The 17,725-nt window shown below is 42.3% G+C and overlaps 1 protein-coding gene across 1 annotated transcript; it reads right to left on the bottom strand.

Moving 5' to 3' along the window:
* Positions 1 to 1,152: 1,152 nt before the first annotated feature.
* NUF2 (NUF2 component of NDC80 kinetochore complex) lies at positions 1,153 to 16,828 on the bottom strand. Its single transcript, XM_071564953.1, has 13 exons — positions 16,670 to 16,828; positions 15,665 to 15,742; positions 14,210 to 14,286; positions 13,483 to 13,544; positions 12,481 to 12,578; positions 11,976 to 12,049; positions 10,682 to 10,778; positions 9,695 to 9,757; positions 8,406 to 8,543; positions 7,281 to 7,421; positions 6,322 to 6,497; positions 3,794 to 3,929; positions 1,153 to 2,800 (listed from the first exon to the last, which is right to left on the bottom strand). Exons 1-13 carry the CDS (start codon positions 16,790 to 16,792, stop codon positions 2,651 to 2,653), a joined length of 1,413 nt encoding a protein of 470 aa, XP_071421054.1. The 5' UTR covers positions 16,793 to 16,828; the 3' UTR covers positions 1,153 to 2,650.
* Positions 16,829 to 17,725: the final 897 nt, after the last annotated feature.

Raw genomic sequence — 17,725 nt, 5'->3', positions numbered from 1 at the left:
TTGAAAAAAGCTGCTTACAGAATATTGTCAGTAACTCAACATATTTCAAACAAGTGTGACCAGCCCAAGCAAAACAATACAAATTTGATTGCTATTTATGTCATATTATATATTATACTTATGTCATATTATATATTATACTTAAACATATGCAAAAAAAAATGAACAGCACATTTAAACAGAACTAAAAAAAAAAGCCAAACACCAAGAAAGTTTTGGCTAACACTGCCCTCTTGAGGGGAACTGAGCTGTATTGCCATAGCAAAGCCATCCTCCCTTCACTGCTCTTCAGGTCACACTAAACTACTGCCACTGCCATATAGATCAAGGTGGGTAGAAGTTTTTGAAAAGCAGTAGACTCACACCTAGGAAACAACTATCTCTAGATAGAAATAAAACATAACCAAAACACATTTTAAGAATTTTAGGTACAAATACACAGGCAACTGTGAAGGCACTAGAACCTATAGGAAATACAAAAATTTGTCCCTGGAAATAAAGTTTTCTTTCTTCATGAATTGCAGCCTTTTATTTTACCCAACGGCCAGGGTTGCAAAACCCCTGAGGGCAGGAACCAGAATCCAGCTTTTCCTTTGTGCTGCAAATTCCTAATCACTGGGCTACACAAGCATCATTTCTCTAGCCTAAGAATCTTGATCTGCTGGCTTGAATAATCCCTTGCAATAGCTATTGGAAGCTTTTGGGAATCTTTTTCCCAAGAGCTGCTGCAATATCCAGGCTGTGGAGTGCAGCCTCCAGCCAGTCTTTATGTGAAAGGAGATATTACTGCAATATTTATACAATACCAAAACACTTTGAATCTTTGTAGCATCAGACAAGTCACACCCCAGGATTCTCAGAGAAGTTAAAAGAAGGAATGGTTGGCCTCCAGCAACTTGTCAAGCTGGGGTATAACTAGACTGACACAAGAAGCAGGGATATCACAAGAAAGTTCAGGTAAAAATTCACACAAGTCATCTGTCTTCAAATGTCATAGTATTCTAAGGCTGGAAATACCTAGAAATTACCACATCATTTTGCACAGGCATCAATCAAGTTCATAAGTACTGCAATGAGAAGCCATATCTTCCCAAACAGTATCAATGTTCCACTAGAATCCATGTTATGACAAAGGAGTAGAGCACACCTGCATGTGAAGAATAATGTTTTAATACATAGGATGTGAGGAGAAATTAATTTAAAACTCACTTATGACGTACAATACCCAAAATATCATAATTATTCCACATGTGGCCTAGACCATGAAACCTAAAAAGAACTTTTCTGTACCTTGTATGCACTCAACATCTTCAGCTCTTGGAAGAAAACAACCACCTTAGCAGTTAGACTTTACCTAATCTCTGCACCAGCTGCTTCTACAGAGCTGTTGGGATGAAAAGTACATTCACTTAAAAACAGACTATACTCAGTGGAAATGGGAAAACTATGAGAAGCTTTGTACTAGGCTGAAATTTGCAGGGTAACACTAACTTTGTCTGAAAAGTCAGGAAAAGTGGTAAGGTTCCTCATCCCTGCAGGTATTTAAAAGTATAGTTGTGGCACTTGGGGACATGGTTGAGTGCTGGGTTAATGGTTAGACTTGATCTTGGAGGTCTTTTCCAGCCTGAACAATTCTATGCTACAGTGCAAGAAAAACCTCAAAAGCAAAACCTTAGAAGGGTTTGATGCCTCAGTAAAAGCTTTAGAAGCAACAATAACCTGCTGTTTCTGTCTGACTTGCAAGCATCTCTAGTCAATAAGGGATTTAGAACAATTAAAACTAAGGCGGCTTGAATCCTCCTTTCACTATAAAAAAAACAGTGTAGCACATATTCCTACAAATGCATAAAGCAAAATTTTTCAGTTGAAATGTTATGCCAAGTCAGTTAGGGGAGTAGAGAGGGAAAAAGACACACGAGAAAAGGGGGTTAAATATATCAGCTACTGTAAAAATGAGCATTTTATTTTTCAGAACAATTAAAACCACTGTGGCACACTGGGTGCCATCACAACTTTAGGTACAAAATATCAATCTATAATTTTTTAAGAGGACCAAGCACCCTAATATAGACCTTTTAATAAACACAGATTGGGGTTCTGTAACCCACAGAGCAGAGATAATAAATTCAAGGATTGAGAGGAACTGTACTGTTAACTAAAATTGCACTCCTGAGTGTTTAGAGTTACCAATATTGGCAATGAGAGTAACTTGGCATTTACAAAGATGCTACTGCTCTGTCATAATAATGATAGTGGAGTATCACCTGTTACTGACTTAGCCTGAACAGTCTGTACATTCAGGCCAGACCAAGGCACCAGGTCTTCCCAGATCAAGGGCTGCAGAACAGTTTCTACAAAAAAAAAAAGCAAGATTCTGTCTAAAATGTTGAGCAATTTGGAGTTAGCAAAAATTGCAATATTACCACTAAAACCAAGTACTGACTGAAAAAATAGAAACTGAGTGCTTTCTCATCCATGTCAGTGAGCTGATGACATCAGGATCTGCCTAGAAAGCTAAACATGTTCTGACATGGTTTTTGAGAGCACTGGCTTTTGCCTGGAATCATTATCCATCCCACACAAAGCACAAGCTCTTGAGTTCAGGTATGAGGACAAACATAATGAAAGTGGAACACAAGTGCAAACAGGCTTAAGAACTACTTCCAGGAGACTGAACGCTAAGCAGCCATTTCTTTAGTTCAGCAGTTATTTCTTCTCTTGAGGCTGCATAACTCTTTCCTGACTTCATGAGAAATTCATGACACCTCTCCAATGCAGCCTTCAAAATTAAGTTTATTTCCTAGAAAGAGAAGAAAAAAGAAATCCATCAGCAAAGTTAAATCCTTATCAAGCATGTTAAGTGAGTGTCTTGTGGACTCAAGTGACTTCAAAAGTATCTCTCCATGGCTTAAGAAGCAGCACTCACAAATAACATGGGGAGTTACAAAACATCAGAAAAATAAGAGCAACCATAAACTGAAAGACTAGTGGTTACAACACTAAGTTGGTCAAGGAACCAGCACTAGCCCAGCAGTCACACCACTCCTGCCCCACTCGGTATTAACCTGTGTCACCAAGGTCTCTGCCACAGGGACTGCTACCATTGCCCTCCCAGCATGGACAGTACTTGAATAATGAACAGATGAGATGTGACAGGGAAACTGTGATCCCTCAGGCTCAATCCATCAGGATTTCTGCCTCTTTCCAAAGCTGAGTTGGACAGTCATCTTTACAAAACCCTTAAACTATTTGTGATATGGTAAGTAGGCCCTGGGTTTGAGGGATGCTGTTGAGAGGATTATTGCATTGCCCATGCTACAGCAGGAATGCAAAGCCTCACAGGTCAGGTCCCAGGGGCCAAACAAACAAAAGAAACAGACAAAAATCCAACTGCTTAGAACTGGAATGATAATCATGTTAAAACAGACAACACGGAACTAGCATAGTACAGGAACAGGTGGGAAGACAAGCTTAATTTCACCTCCCAAAATACTGGGCTGTCACACCATTCCAGAGTCTTTTCTCTCAGGCTTGCAAAGTTCACTTCTCCTGTGGGTCACCTGCCCAGCCTGCACAGAGCAGAGCAAGCCCTACCAACCCAGTGGACCTACAAGTACACAGTGTACTCCCATCTACCACCCACCCAAACCACCACTTGCAGAGCACACTTGTCTTAAGGGCCAAAAACTGTTCCTTTATCTACACAGTTCAAGTCAAAAATAAGTTCTGAGTTTTAACCAAACAGGATTCCCTTACGGGGGGATGGGGTGGGGGTGTAAAAAAACCACCTCACCGTCATTTTCATTGCTTCTTCTTTAGCATTCCCCTCCAGGTGATCAATTGTGGACCTTGTTTGTTGGATTTCCTTGTGAATGGCCTTCACTTTATCATATACAGCACCTCTCTTCTCTTGGACTTTATTAAAATATCTAAAGGTGAGAGAAAAAAGTTACTACTGAGCCATTGACTAATTCCATATTAACCTCAACCCCACCACAAGCAAAGCTTGCATTTTATGAGCATGAAACCAGCATCTTCCAGAAACAATGATGTATAGAATTTACTTGCTCAGAAAACAATCCAATTTTTAAACGAGAACAACTTATGTACAAGAAGTAAAATTCAAAGTGGAGCTAGAGGAGCACTTTGAAGATCCTCAGTTGCTGCCAATCAAGGCAACTCCAGTTGCCTCAGTGGAGCCAACCCAACAGACAGATGGGCATTGTCTTCCTGCCTTTGAGTGATGCAGGTTAAAAGCAATACAGATGCACTTGACGTTTCAGCATAACTGAATGTCACACGTTTTCCTTAGCCCTAGATCACATCCCACCAAGTTAAAGCTCTAATCCCATATATCTACATCTGTTATCTACAACTTCCATGCAAGTCCTATGGGAAGAGGCTGAGGGAGCTGGGGGTGTTTAGCCTGGAGAAGAGGAGGCTCAGAGGTGACCTCAGCACTGTCTGGAACTCCCGGAAGGGAAGTTCTAGCTAGGTGGGGGTTGGTCTCTTCTCCCAGGCACTCAGCAATAGGACAAGGGGACACAGGCTCAAGCTCTGCCAGGGGAAATTGGAGAGCAGAAAAAAATTCTTTCCAGAGAGAGGAATCAGGCATTGGAATGGGCTGCCCAGAGAAGGGGGTGGATTCCCCATCCCTGGAGGTTTTTAAACTGAGACTGGACATGGCACTGAGTGCCATGATCTGGTAAAGGGACTGGAGTTGGACCAAGGGTTGGACTTGATGATCTCGGAGGTCTTTTCCAACCCAATCCATTCTATGATTCTATGATTCCAGTACATCATTTCACTGCATCCCAAGGACCAAGTATTTCCCCAGCTTGCAGGTAAATCCAGATAGCTCCAGCTGTGAGCTGCCATGGCATCAGCAAAGGGCAAGAGTGGGAACAGAGGATCTACTCTGACTTCTAGTGCAAAAACACCTACTGGTTTATATTAAGCATTTGTACAATTATAGCTGGAATTGTAGCAGCAGCTTTCTGTAAAGAATGGCTGAAATACCTCACACTTAGCAAAAGCCCATTTACACCTTCCTGCCTCAAGGGAACAGTCAGGACACATGCTCATTCACCAGCAAAAACTCATCTTCAAACCAAGGCTACCTCCCTTCCGCTCTTGCTTATCAAAGCATCTAGTTTTATTACAAAGGGAAATACCCAACACATTAAAATCAGGAAGCAGCACCAACTTCTGACTAAAAGGAACATTAGATTATAATATTTTCATTCTTTAGTTAAAAGCTACTTTTCACAGAATGACAGAATCCATTAGGTTTAGTAAGACCTCTGAAATAATCAAGCTCAACCTGTGACCCAACACCACTTTGTCTACTAGACCATGGCCCTGAGTGTCACATCCAGTCTTTCCTTAAAGACCTACAGGGATGGTGACTCCACCACCTTCCTGGGAAGCTCCTTCCAATGTCTTATCAGCCTTTACATGAAGAAATTCACCCTAATGTCCAACCTATTTTTCTTCCAAATAATCTCCTTTAGCTGCTACAATGCACTAAATGGGAAGCAAAGGTAGCCAGGGAAACTTGCTGCCATCCTACAGACCACAAACCCTAAGCATGACCAAATCTTCCTCAGCTCTGTGCAAGAAGCTCTCTTCTGTCATAGTTAATTTACTCAGCCAATAATTTCCCACATTTTCTTTCCTATCCATGTTCAAAAAAATTTGTTATTAGTAAATTCTCTATAACAGTCCAGCTCTTCTAATCTGAGAGTGAAGCCACAACTTACAAGGCTGCAGGACTGCCTGACATGCTGCAAACACAGTCGTGCAACCCGCCTTTAGCATATGGTGGGAAGGAAAAGGGGCTGAGAGGCTTTGATCAAATGACACTTTTCCTTTTGTTTTAGAAGCCTCATGTCAGGAAAATGCTCCTTTGAGATGAGAGCCCCATTTCCCCATGGGTCTTGAACATCTTTGATAATGAGCAAAAGTGGCAAGGGAAATGATGAAAAATTCATGAAAGGCAAATGGGGCTTTGTTGGAAGTCTGATAAGTTGGAAAATTATCCCAATGTGACATTCTCTTTAAGAAGATAAAAGAATCAGGAATAAGCATTATAAATTAAATTAGTGCTCCAATAAAAGAACTGCTGTCAAGTCACATTGCAATTATTGATTTGAGACCCCAAGTCCCTGCCTGCAGCATTACTGGTCTTCATACAAAGCTGTCCCACACTGCTTATTTTCTTCTTACTGCTAAGCTGTGTGTTTGTACCAGACATGAACTTTGGCAGTGCATAACAAAGACATAAAGCAGCATAAGGCAGAAACATCAACTCATTCTTACTGAAGCTCAGTACTCTTATGCTGCTGAATCTCTTCACGCATCTTTTGCAGCCTCATCTCCAATGTAGGCAGCTTTTCACATTTTGCAGTGACCAGTCTCTTCAGGGATATTTCATCCGACGTCACCTTTTTCAGCTCTATCTGAGCACTCTCAGACTGGTCCTCCAGATTTCTGATCTAGAGTACATCAGTATAGAAATAAATTAAATGAGGGAAAAAAAAATCAAGACATTACCTGTTAGTGTACCAAGATTAGAACTAGGTTGCTAGTTTTTGGAGATCTGATTGCTAACGCATTCTCCCAGTGAAATAGCAGTTCTTTATCTGGTTATAAATACATCCAAAAGGACAAGATTCCATTACTTAGAATGGCTTTCAAAAGTTACTACGATTTCTGTTATAGGTCTTTGCCAAGGGTAATTTGAACACATGGTTTACAAATCCAAAAAAAGACTCCACAGCATTTTTCAAATGCTTCTAACAATTGCATTCTCCAAAAACCAAGCACCAAATAGCAATGTATTGTCTTGTGACAAACATTGCACAACAGAATGTCTGGCTTAGTAATATTAATAAAGTTAAAGGCAATTAGACATGACTCTCCCTGAAGTAGCAATATTTTGCTCTTAGTTCCCACTCTTGAGGCAGAAAAAACTTGATTTCACTTTTCTTCCATCATTTCCTACCAACAACCCCAAGACAGTTCAAATTATTTTAGGTCAGGTTTCTATGGCAACAAGGGCTTTGACTATTCCAAGTGGTCAATAGCTAGTGCCACACAGAAAAGCAGCAGCAATGTTTTACTGACATTTTAAAGAACAACATTTTGAAGTTACCCAAATTCTTTCTTTATAGGGAAGAGGAGATATGGAAACATTCACAGTACAGACATTTATTGATTATCACCTGTATTAGACATTAAATTCCCCCATTACCAGATATAATTTGGACAAGACAAACCTCTGATAATATACTGGCCAGTCTCCCCACATTTACTTCCTGTGTTTCCATCTTGTTTTGAAAGAACTGCAACTGCAACTGGAATGATGGCAGAACCCCAACTAGATCTCTGTAACCCTCATGTTTCCGAGTAATTTCTTCCTTTAAAGAGAAAATACTTTTAATAAACAGCTTTGGAGTTATTTTATATAGGATTAAAGCATATTGACTTTTGTACCCATTACCTCATTGTTTAACAAACACTTGAAAGTCTTATTTAACAGTTACTAAAATGAGATCTTCGGTTTGTAAAATAAAAATGGGAATTTATTTGGAAGCACAGAAGTGACTTGCAAGTGTTTTACACTGAACTAACCAGCTTTTTCCAAGAGCTTTCAGGACAGGAAAAGAAAAAGGCTGTACAGTGAAGAAATCCTGTACTGGTAAAACAAGTTTCATAAAGCATCAGAAAAGCAGGTACTTGGAATTGCAGCAATAAAGTGTACAACTTTGGAACAAAAAAAATACCTGTAGAGGCCAAGTTATGCAGACTTCTCTGATATATGAGCAATCATGAACCACAAAAATTTAAAGACTGGACATTCAATTAAAAAAAAAATAGAAAAAACCTAAAACTGCCCATAAAACTAGGACTGGAACTCAGTGATTAGCATATTAGTGGAGAGAGCCATCAATTCCAGAAATAGTGAATGACAGCAGAACAACTACTAAGCACGTGTTCTAAATCCAAAGGCATTTGGAAGCTGCCAGATTGTCACCTCTTGAGAACAACCAGCCAGACAGGTACAGTATAGATTCAAGACCTCTACAGCCAGCTTCACAAAAAAACAGTTACTCATGGAGGAAAAAGCAGCAGTGACTGCAATCCTGCCTAAAAAAACCCAAAACACAAGCACAAACAAAAAAAACCACCAAAACCCAACCAAACAAAAACCAAAAATAAACCACTAACTCTCTCCTGAGGCTTCAGTTTTCTCTGAAGCTGAGATTTCATTTCAGACTAACTACTGTTCTGTTGATGTTTTACTACATGTCATTCAAGAAGCATTTGTAGATGATGACAGTTCAGTAAAAGATGTGCTTTATCTAAGAATACCCCCTTGTGTGGACAGAGGAAGGTCTCACCTTGGTATTTTTCAGTTTCTTAACAGTCTCTTTCATCTGTTCATGGTAATGTATCAGTTGCTCTGGACTCTCCAGAGTTTTTGATTTCAGCTGCTCTTGTTCTTCTTTCAAAGTAGTCATAGCCACTTTAAGGTCATTCTGGTTAACAAGACAAACATTTTCAATATTAGCAATTAGGTGAACAAAAATTGTGTAGCATTGTTTGCCAGCATCTTATAACTAGACAAAATCTTTTCTCTGCAGTCACTTCTCATTAGGAAGCTTTAAAAATTAATTCCTCTAAACAGCATTAACATTTCAAATCAAAGCCATTAACAGTCCATTCTGCTCTCCTAACTTGCTTATATTAAATCACAAGAACCGCAGTTAACTAGTTCTCCACAAAGCCTGTCAGCTAATCCTAGAAGGGGTTGGGTTGGGAGGGACCTTAAAGATCACCGTTCCAACCCCCTGCCATGGGCAGGGACGCCTTCACAGATCAGGGTGCTCAGAGCCCCATCCAGCAACTCTCACCGTCAGGACACCTCACTTAGGAAAACCAAGGCAGTCACTGCAGGATTTCAGAGCCAGTTCTATCAGGCTGGTAAAAGAGCAACAAGTTTCCTGTGCAACTTCTCATAACCTTCAGTTTTGTCCCCACTGGGTCAGAGCTGCCTCATTAGCCCACTTTGTGCACTTAAAGTAAGCCCATGGCATCTCAGAAGTCCAAATTTCTTTATCAGTTTCCTGAACACACAGAGCTTGACATTAGAGATCATAGAATTGATGGGGTTGGAAAAGAACTCCGAGATCATCAAGTCCAACCCTTGGTCCAACTCCAGTCCCTTTACCACATCATGGCACTCAGTGCCATGCCCAGTCTCAGTTTAAAAACTTGCAGGGATAGGGAATCCACCCCCTCCCTGGGCAGGCCATTCCAATGCCCGATTACTCTCTCTGGAAAGAAGTTTTTTCTGCTCTCCAACTTCAATTTCCCCTGGCAGAGATTGAGCCCGTGCCCCCTTGTCCTATTGCTGAGTGCCTGGGAGAAGAGACCAACCCCCACCTGGCTAGAACTTCCCTTCAGGGAGTCATAGAGATGTGTATTTAAAATTAACAACAAAACAAGCTACTACAGTAAAGGTTCCGAGGGGAAAAAAATGAAGCCACGGAATTTTTTTCAGAATATTGATAATCACCACTTGAAAGTTAGCCATTTCCAGGAGTAATATGATCCTATAAGGAGAGATGATCTATTAGTTGATCTGAGATGGAAGCTACAACCTGCAGCTACACAGGGGTGCACTCACCAGTTTTCGGGTACACTCAGCAATAACTGTCTTCTTTTGTGAAATCACATCTTGCAGAGCTGTCTAAAAAAGCAAAAAGCTTTAAATAAGCATCTCTCCAACTGCTACCTGCTTTACCCTTCTATCAGATCTGTCTACAGTAGAAATCCCCTTTATGGGTCCTTTGGAATGCCATTACCAGAAGACAAAATTGCAATCTGTAAGATTCCAAAGTCAAGAAAGGAGAATGCTGTTGCAAAAGCCACTGGGAGCACTAGGGATGCAGCCAGCAGTGGGTAACTAGGAACAGGGATAAGAGGCTGACTGCCTCTATTCTTACTGACCCTGGCAGTATTATAAGCCCACAACCTTCTTTGTCAAAGGCTCTGTTCTTCAGGAAAAAAAATTAATTTAATGTAAAGTCACAAATAATATAGAAGTCAAGCACATGGTTAACAATATTAATAGTAGAGGCATGACTTGACAGAACCAAAAAGCCTAACCAAATTTTAGGGTTTTTTTTTCTCCCAAAGGAGATGAAAAGGTTACCTATGAGACCTTAGAGACAAGTTTCCATTGCTGAAAAGTTACCCCTCCAATTAACCCCACTCTTTTTGCCAGATATTCCTTTGGGTGCCCCTTCTTAGGCCTCATTTCTTGCCATGGCTCACCTCCAGTTCCAATTTTCTGAATTCAGATGGAAACAAAGGGAAACACACCCATCACACTTCCAAACAGTAACACAGGTATTTGCCAAGTAATTTCAAAAAGAGAGTCAAATATACTTTTGTATTCCCGATGTCTGATTTCATATGTGTTTCACACTCCTTACAGTGAAATGAAGATGGGTCAAACACAGCATTGTGTTGCAATGGCCTTTGTTTTAAGTCAGAAATGTCCCCTTTAATCTCTCTATTAGAGGGAAGGGAACAAAATCAACACAAGTGAGAAACAGCCACGATCAGAAGCAATAGCAGCATTTCAGAGAAATATGTAACAAGATCATACTTGTTTCTTATGATAGTCTTCTCTTAGCAGCTGCTCCAGTTCCTGAATGCTCTCTGTCAGCTGCTTGATCTCTTCCTGATGTTCAACTGGAACAGCGCTAAGTAAAAAACAAAGATATTGGACAGTTTCAGCATCATTACAGTCAAGTCAAAGTACAGTAGATACAACAATCACTCTTTTCAAAGAGTTTACAGCCAGTAACTTTATTCAGAACAAGAGAGTCTCAAATTAACACATCTTATTTTTCTTTGCTTGCAAGATTTTGAAGCATAATCTAAAGGGCTATTTTGGCAAGAAGGGGTACAAGCATAACAGAGGACTAAGTTTAAAGATCATGTTAAGCAAAGCACAATAGAACAACACTCCTACCAGTTTTAGTGGTGATTTTTATTTACGACATTTGCATAATATTACCTGTCATCGAAACAGTTTGTATCAAGGTAGATCTATATTAGCTAGAGAACCTCCCCTATGTAGCACACACTCAGAGCAGCTGTCTGAAAAAACTCTTTGTTTTGAAAGCTATCTGGAAACTAGCCATGTCTTCACCCTATTACCCACAAGCAAAAACAAAACTTAATGGTGCAAAGACACAGGCAGTAGGACTAAATGGTCTGAAACAGATTGTGGCAAACGTGTCAAATAACCAAGGAAGATGACTTCACCCATCTATTAAATTAAAAATGGGTTTCCTACAGCTATTGAAGAGATAGAGCCACATCACTAAAAACTAACTGTAACAGCCAAAACTTTCACCCTGGTCCCCAGTATACAAATACAGGATTCTCTCAAAGCAACCATATATCCCTAAGTCATTTTTATTCTCTGCTAGCAGAGAATAAGCACCCACAGCTCCTTCAGCTGGTCCTTATTAGTCTTGTGCTCCAGACCCTTCAGCAGCTCCATTGCCCTTACCTGGACAAGCTCCAGCCCTTCAATGTCTTTATTTGTGAGGGGCCCAAAACTGAACCCAGGATTTGAGGTGTGGCCTCACAGGGGAACAACCATTGCCCTGGTCCTGCTGGCCACACTTTTGCTGACACAAGCCAGGTACCATTGGCCTTCTTGCCTACCTGGGCTCATATTCAGCTGCTGTTGGCCAGCACCCCCAGGTGTCCTTTTCTGCCCAGCAGCTTTCCAGCCCCTCTTCCCCAAGCCTGTAGGATTGCACTGAGCTATTATGTCCCAAAAGCAGGACTCCACACTTGGCCTTGTTGAGCCTCACACAGCTGGCCCTGGCCCATTGATCCAGCCTGAACAGGCAACTCAAGCAGCGCTTACTCCTCATACTCACTTCAGTTCCTCCAGCTTCATTGCTGCCTCCTGATTCGCAGCCTCCAGTTGTTGGTGTTTCTCCATAGCTGCTTTCTGCAAATTAAATATTCAAATATTTTTTATTTTAGAGCAATATGGTTTTGCTTTGGGTTTCTGGTAGAGCCCTGCTCATCATTATTTCACATGAAATGCATCTCAGAACTACTGAGATATTCAGAAGAGAAGCCACCTACAAGTCAAGCTTCAGCTTCGCTGACTGTTGCATCCATCTTTTCTCAAAAGGATGTAAAGTGTCAATCTTTCACTTACCAGGCTAAAGCATCAAATAAGCTACTGAGAAAAAAAACCAACCTTCCAATAATAGCCTAAGTAATAATTGCTCCCTTTCTATATTATTTGGCTGCATTTAAGATTCCAACATTTTACAGAAACAAAGTTAAACCACAACCTTTATGCTCCCAGTTTTAGGTTAATATTAATTATAGCGAAATAAGTGTCTGGAGTAACACATCACCCAGTCTTACATAGCTCAGTTGTAACTCCAAGTAGATCTCCCGCCGGAATTCCTTGAAGTTTATGAAGTTGAGAATGCCACTCAGGAAGCGAATAGTCCTCTTTGTTTCTGAAAAAGGAATTGCAAGACATCACTGTGCTGGTTTCCATATGCTTTGCAATTGCTTGTGAAAAGTTGGGCAAAATATAATTCAGAGAAGAGGCAGAAATTACAAACAATTCAAATTAGTCCTCCCCTTGCACATCTTGGAAAGATTTCAGACTACACCAAAACTAGCACCAGGTTAGTTACAAGCTCTTAGCAATTCTGTGCCCTTGAGCAAATGAATAATGACATCTGGAAGAAAGACTGTTAACACAGCCTCCCACTAAAACTGAAGTCAGGGAGAAGGAGTGTCAATCTTGAACTAGAACTCTGAAGAGAGAACCTCTCTAACTGAAGGCAGCAATTTGAACTGCAGGGACTTTCTGGCTTTATTCCAAGCAAACTTCTTGAAAGATTATTTCAAAAGCTTGAATGTTTTATTCAAGACAGGTCCAGAAGTTAAAGAGTTCTTCAGAAAAACATTTTCCAAGTTGTTTGTGTTGTAGCAGAGTCACCACATCTGGGTATTGAAAAAGGTGAAGCAAAACCTCAATTGCTTCCTACACAGGCATCAGCATAAGAAAGCCTATAGAGTTCCAGAGTTGTCAGGGTAGTTCTCATTACCATCTATTCTTATGTTATTTAAAGTATGTCATAGTCCATTCACCAGACAGCAGTTCAGCAGACACACAGCATCCAGAACTGCCCTCCTCAGTTACTGACCTGGATCAGCTACATAAGGAATAAGAACTGCTCACTAGAACAACTTGTCTAAGGGTCACAGCAATGGTCAGAAGAGGAGCTGGAACCCAGGGACCACTGTCCATACCAGATGTCCACCTGGTTATGCCAAATAAGAAAAAAGCACTGGATATCAAGCTGCATCCACCACCTCAGGAAACCCGAGACTTACAATGCACTTGCTTACTTGGTTTTAAAATATCAGCGATTTGGAAATCATTAATCCGGCACCCTGGCAGCAGGCGCTCCCTGCAAGGAAAACAAAACAATCTTTTCTGTGATGACCATTACTCAGTTTTTGTGCTGCATCCATTTAACACAAAACAGATGTTGTCCTCTCATCCCAGGGCATTTGTACAGCAAGCACAAGACAAGTCAGTCTCAGGAGAGTAACACAGCAGAACTCCACACACTGATCAGCATTAACAGTTCGTATTCTTAGAGCATCTCAGATATTTCTATTGACAAAATACTTGTCTGTTGAACAACTTTTCAGCTTAATTAGGGAACTGCTACACCTCTTAATCAATACTTCCCTTACAACAGAAAAGGAGCTTAAAGTCTAACACTCACCTGATTCCAACAGACATCTACACAGAATTCAGACAGCAGATTTACATAACAGGAACATAAGATCCCTCTTCTAGGTGTAATGATGACCCTCCAGCCATTCCAAGTATGGATTTCTGCTCCATCTCGGTGAGGCTGTTTTATTTAAACACATTCATTTTGACAAGAGAGGAATTTTACTCTACTAAATATTGCTGCTCCCTGTTCATCTGCAAATTTCACTTTGTTTAAGCCAGCAAACAATGGAACCATCACCAGTACAAAGGCAGAAAAAAACAAAGCTTTTAGAAAATCAGACTTTTACAAGAAATAGCAACTGAGCAGATGCAGCATCTTCTACTTACATGTGACTATGCAAGTTGCAGACAGGTAGAAAACCGTCATATATCTGCGGATACATTATGTCAACCTTGACTGGCATCTAAAGAGTAAACAGTCAGTGCATAAGTAGAGAACACTGAAAACAAATTACACAGGTTTCCACAGCACAATTCCAATAGGTTAAACACACTGATGGTCTTCCCATGCACAGGGAACACATATTAAAGGCTGAGAAGTATCCTCAAGTTAATCAGCAGACTATTTTAAGTGTCAGTTTTGTCTGGAAAATATATAAGGCAATAATAACTAAAGCAGCAACATTACAAACTCTGGAATTCAACCTAAACTGTTTTAATTTGTTCAAAACTGGTGCAGGACAACAGTAGGTATTGCACACCTTACAGCAGGCAGCTTTTTCTTTTAAAACCTCAAAACTGACACACACAAGTGTTTTATGAGGAAGTCAAAAAGAGAAAGTAGTGTACACTGTCACCTTTTTCTTATATTTTAGATCTCATGATACACTATCCCAGCTAATGTCATGGCCCATGAAGAACAGTTACCTTGTGCACATAAACTGAAAGGGAAGAACATACCCAAAAAAGGCCACAAGACAACACTATTTACTGTTTCAAGGATCAGTTCTTGTCTAACAGACACAGAACACCAAGTAACTGTTAGTGAACAAGGTATCAGCCTCTCCTTACTTTCCTCTCAGTTGATGGAGAGGTGGAGATAATCATATATCAAAAGTAACATTTACTTTCCCTCTAGATCAGTCCAGCCCACTCCAGCCATGGCCAAAAGCAAATGCCCAAGGACACAGGATGTATTTCAAGGCTGGACATGGTGTCCCTTCATAAGCTTGTCCAGTCCTTCCTGAACCTTACAGACATTTCTGGCACCCTCAGCATGTCAGATAACAAAATTCACAGCTTAACCACAGAAAGAGAGGGCTCTCCAAAGCCTTTCCTCACAGCCTACAGAGGTAAGTGAGGTCCTCTTCACACCCACTAGTTCCTATAGTGAAGCAGGCAGTCCTCTTTCCATGGTAAAAGGAAAAACAAAAACAAAACTAGAGGCAGCACAGCCACAAAACCTTGAGCTGAAATTAATTTCCAGATGAGGAGCAATGACCAAAGCAACTTCTGAAGGCCTCATCAACAGCCCACAGCTGATGCTCCCAGGTTCATTTAGGTGGGTTAACGACCCGTGACAGTGGCTGTGCTGCAGTCCTGCACTCCCACTGCTGTCTAAGAAACTGCGCTGCACAGACTCACATGCCCGTGGCACCTCACAAACCATTTTTCTGCAGCAGAGGCAGAATTTCTAAGCTCCCGTTGCTGCAATTATAACACACAAACCAGCAGGCTGCTTGCCATTTGCTAGTGAGAAGGCAAGAGTGAGATACTTCAACATTTGTTAAGTGCAATATTCTTTTCCTTTCACATTCCATTACTCTGCCTCGGCAGCTGTACCATGTAGAAATGCTCCAGGCGGATCCCACTGCACAGTTTCTGCAGGACTCTCGAGTAAATCCGGTGTAAAACGTCAACCTGCAGGACAAAAGGACATGAATCAGTATTGCATGTGTTTCATTATTCAGGGCTTCCAGGACAGGCCACAAAATTAGCTCAAACTTTAACACACAGAGGCCAAATTCACTGAGACACCAAGACAAGTTTCACTTGCCAGTATTTTGTAGTTCAAGCATTAATTGTTCATAATTCAGTTTTAAGGAACAGCAGACAGCTCAGACAAGTACAGCCCTGCCTGTATATGTTAGGCATTGGTTTTCATTACGTTGCTGCTCACTGAACAGTTTTCAAAACAAGCAACACCAAAAACCTGAAACAAAGCCACAGAAATTAGAAACTTACAGCAATCTGCATCACAATATTAAAACGAAGGGAGAAAAACACCTATAAGCCCAAGAGTTTTTCATTTACAGCTCTAATCCACAATCAGTTTTGCTTCTTACAAACCATCATCCTGTCATTTCCTAAGCAATCAGGGCCAGACCTCCCTCCTTCTACAGGTACAAACACAAGAAATAGCGGCACAAGGAATCACTCCCAGGTATCAATTCGACTTTAAAGCCACTTTCCTTCCGCTGTGGACACTCACTAACAGTAACATTAATGGTCAGACTGCCACAGGAAGAAAAGCGGTGAAGCCGGGAGGGGTTTAAAAGGAGGGTTTGGTTTAAAGCACTAATTGATCAGCCAAAGTGCTGAAACTATGACACTTTACCAAACGCTGTGGCTATTTTAGCCTACAGAACCGGGAAGACGGGCCAGGTACTGTGATGACACCACCCCCTTTTCCTGGCAAGGCCCGAGAAGAGGGGAGAGCCACGGAACGTCGCAGCCCAACCCACCCAGCACGACGCACCCCGCGGTTACACGGGTCGGGCAGTGCCGCCTCACACACAGCGAGGGCTGCGGGGGGGACACGGAGCCGCCCCGCGCCCCCTCACTCACCTTGGGGTTGCCGAACACGTCGCCCTTGACCAGGTTTCGGGCCTCGGCCTCCGTCAGGACGCGCGTGCGGAGGTAACCGATGATGTCGTCGGTGCTGTAGAGGGGGAATGTCATCGCCTCCATGGCGGCGGCGGCAGGGGCGACCCTAACGGAACGCAACAGCCCGCCCGCCGCGCGCCCGCCGCTTAAATGCGCCGCGCGCCCCGCCGGCCTATCAGCGGCCGTGTCGTCACGAAGAAGGCGGAGTTTTGGGAAGTCCCGGCCTATCGGCGGCCTCGCCCGCGAGGGGGCGTGGTTTGGTGAGGCCCCGCCCCGCCGCGACCGTTGGGCGGGAGGGGCCGCACCGTGGGCGGGGCCGCGGCTGTCGCGGGCAGTGGAGGGTTACACACCCAGCACAGAGCGGTTTGGGTTGGCACGGACTTTAAAGACCATCTCATTCCACCCCCCTGCCATGGGCAGGGACACCTTCTACTATCCCAGGTTGCTCCGAGCCCCGTCCAACCGGGCCTTGGACACTTCCAAGGTTGGGGCACACACAGCTTCTCTGGGCAACCTGTGCCAGGGCCTGCCCACCCTCATGGGTGTGAGAAATGATCACATTTTACCAATAAAATTTAGAGGGGACAAAGTTGCCAAAGCAAAACTAAATTTTCATTTAACAAATTCAGCTGAATCGGGTGTGTCCCCCCTGGCCTAGGAGACAGACCCAGAACAAAACCAACTTTTTATACCCTTTCCTGGCCGAAAGGTCCCTGCCCCCTCTTCCTCTTGGCTGAGAAGGTTCTGGGGAAGGTTCTGGGCCCCAACTCCCTCACTCTGTTCCCTTTACCAGAGTTGCTCCAGCCCTCTGGCATCTTCATGGCCCCTCTTAGCCAGCTCCAACAGGTCCACATCTTCCTTGTGCCCAGGACCTCAGACCTGGACACAGTACGGGGCAAGAACCTCCTGGCTCCTGCAAGGAGATGATGCCAATCCAGCACAGAACTGCACGGGGCTCTTTCCTAATCAGTACCAGTGAGCACCTCGTGCAGCGTGACACCCTTTCTGACAAAATTT

The sequence above is a fragment of the Pithys albifrons genome, chromosome 10, assembly GCF_047495875.1.
Source record: "Pithys albifrons albifrons isolate INPA30051 chromosome 10, PitAlb_v1, whole genome shotgun sequence".
In the NCBI taxonomy this organism is placed as follows: domain Eukaryota; kingdom Metazoa; phylum Chordata; class Aves; order Passeriformes; family Thamnophilidae; genus Pithys; species Pithys albifrons.
Note: the sequence above shows the minus strand (reverse complement) of the source record. Positions and strands in the feature narration are given on the sequence as shown.

Excerpts from the sequence above, each read along its gene's own strand:
- NUF2 (XM_071564953.1), bottom strand. The coding sequence starts at position 16,792 with ATGGAGGCGATGACATTCCCCCTCTACAGCACCGACGACATCATCGGT. Across the intron at positions 12,050-12,480 it reads TGGAGTTACAACTGAGCTAT|AAAGCAGCTATGGAGAAACA; the intron begins GTAAGACTGGGT and ends TTTAATTTGCAG. Across the intron at positions 10,779-11,975 it reads ATGAAGCTGGAGGAACTGAA|CGCTGTTCCAGTTGAACATC; the intron begins GTGAGTATGAGG and ends TTTTTTACTTAG.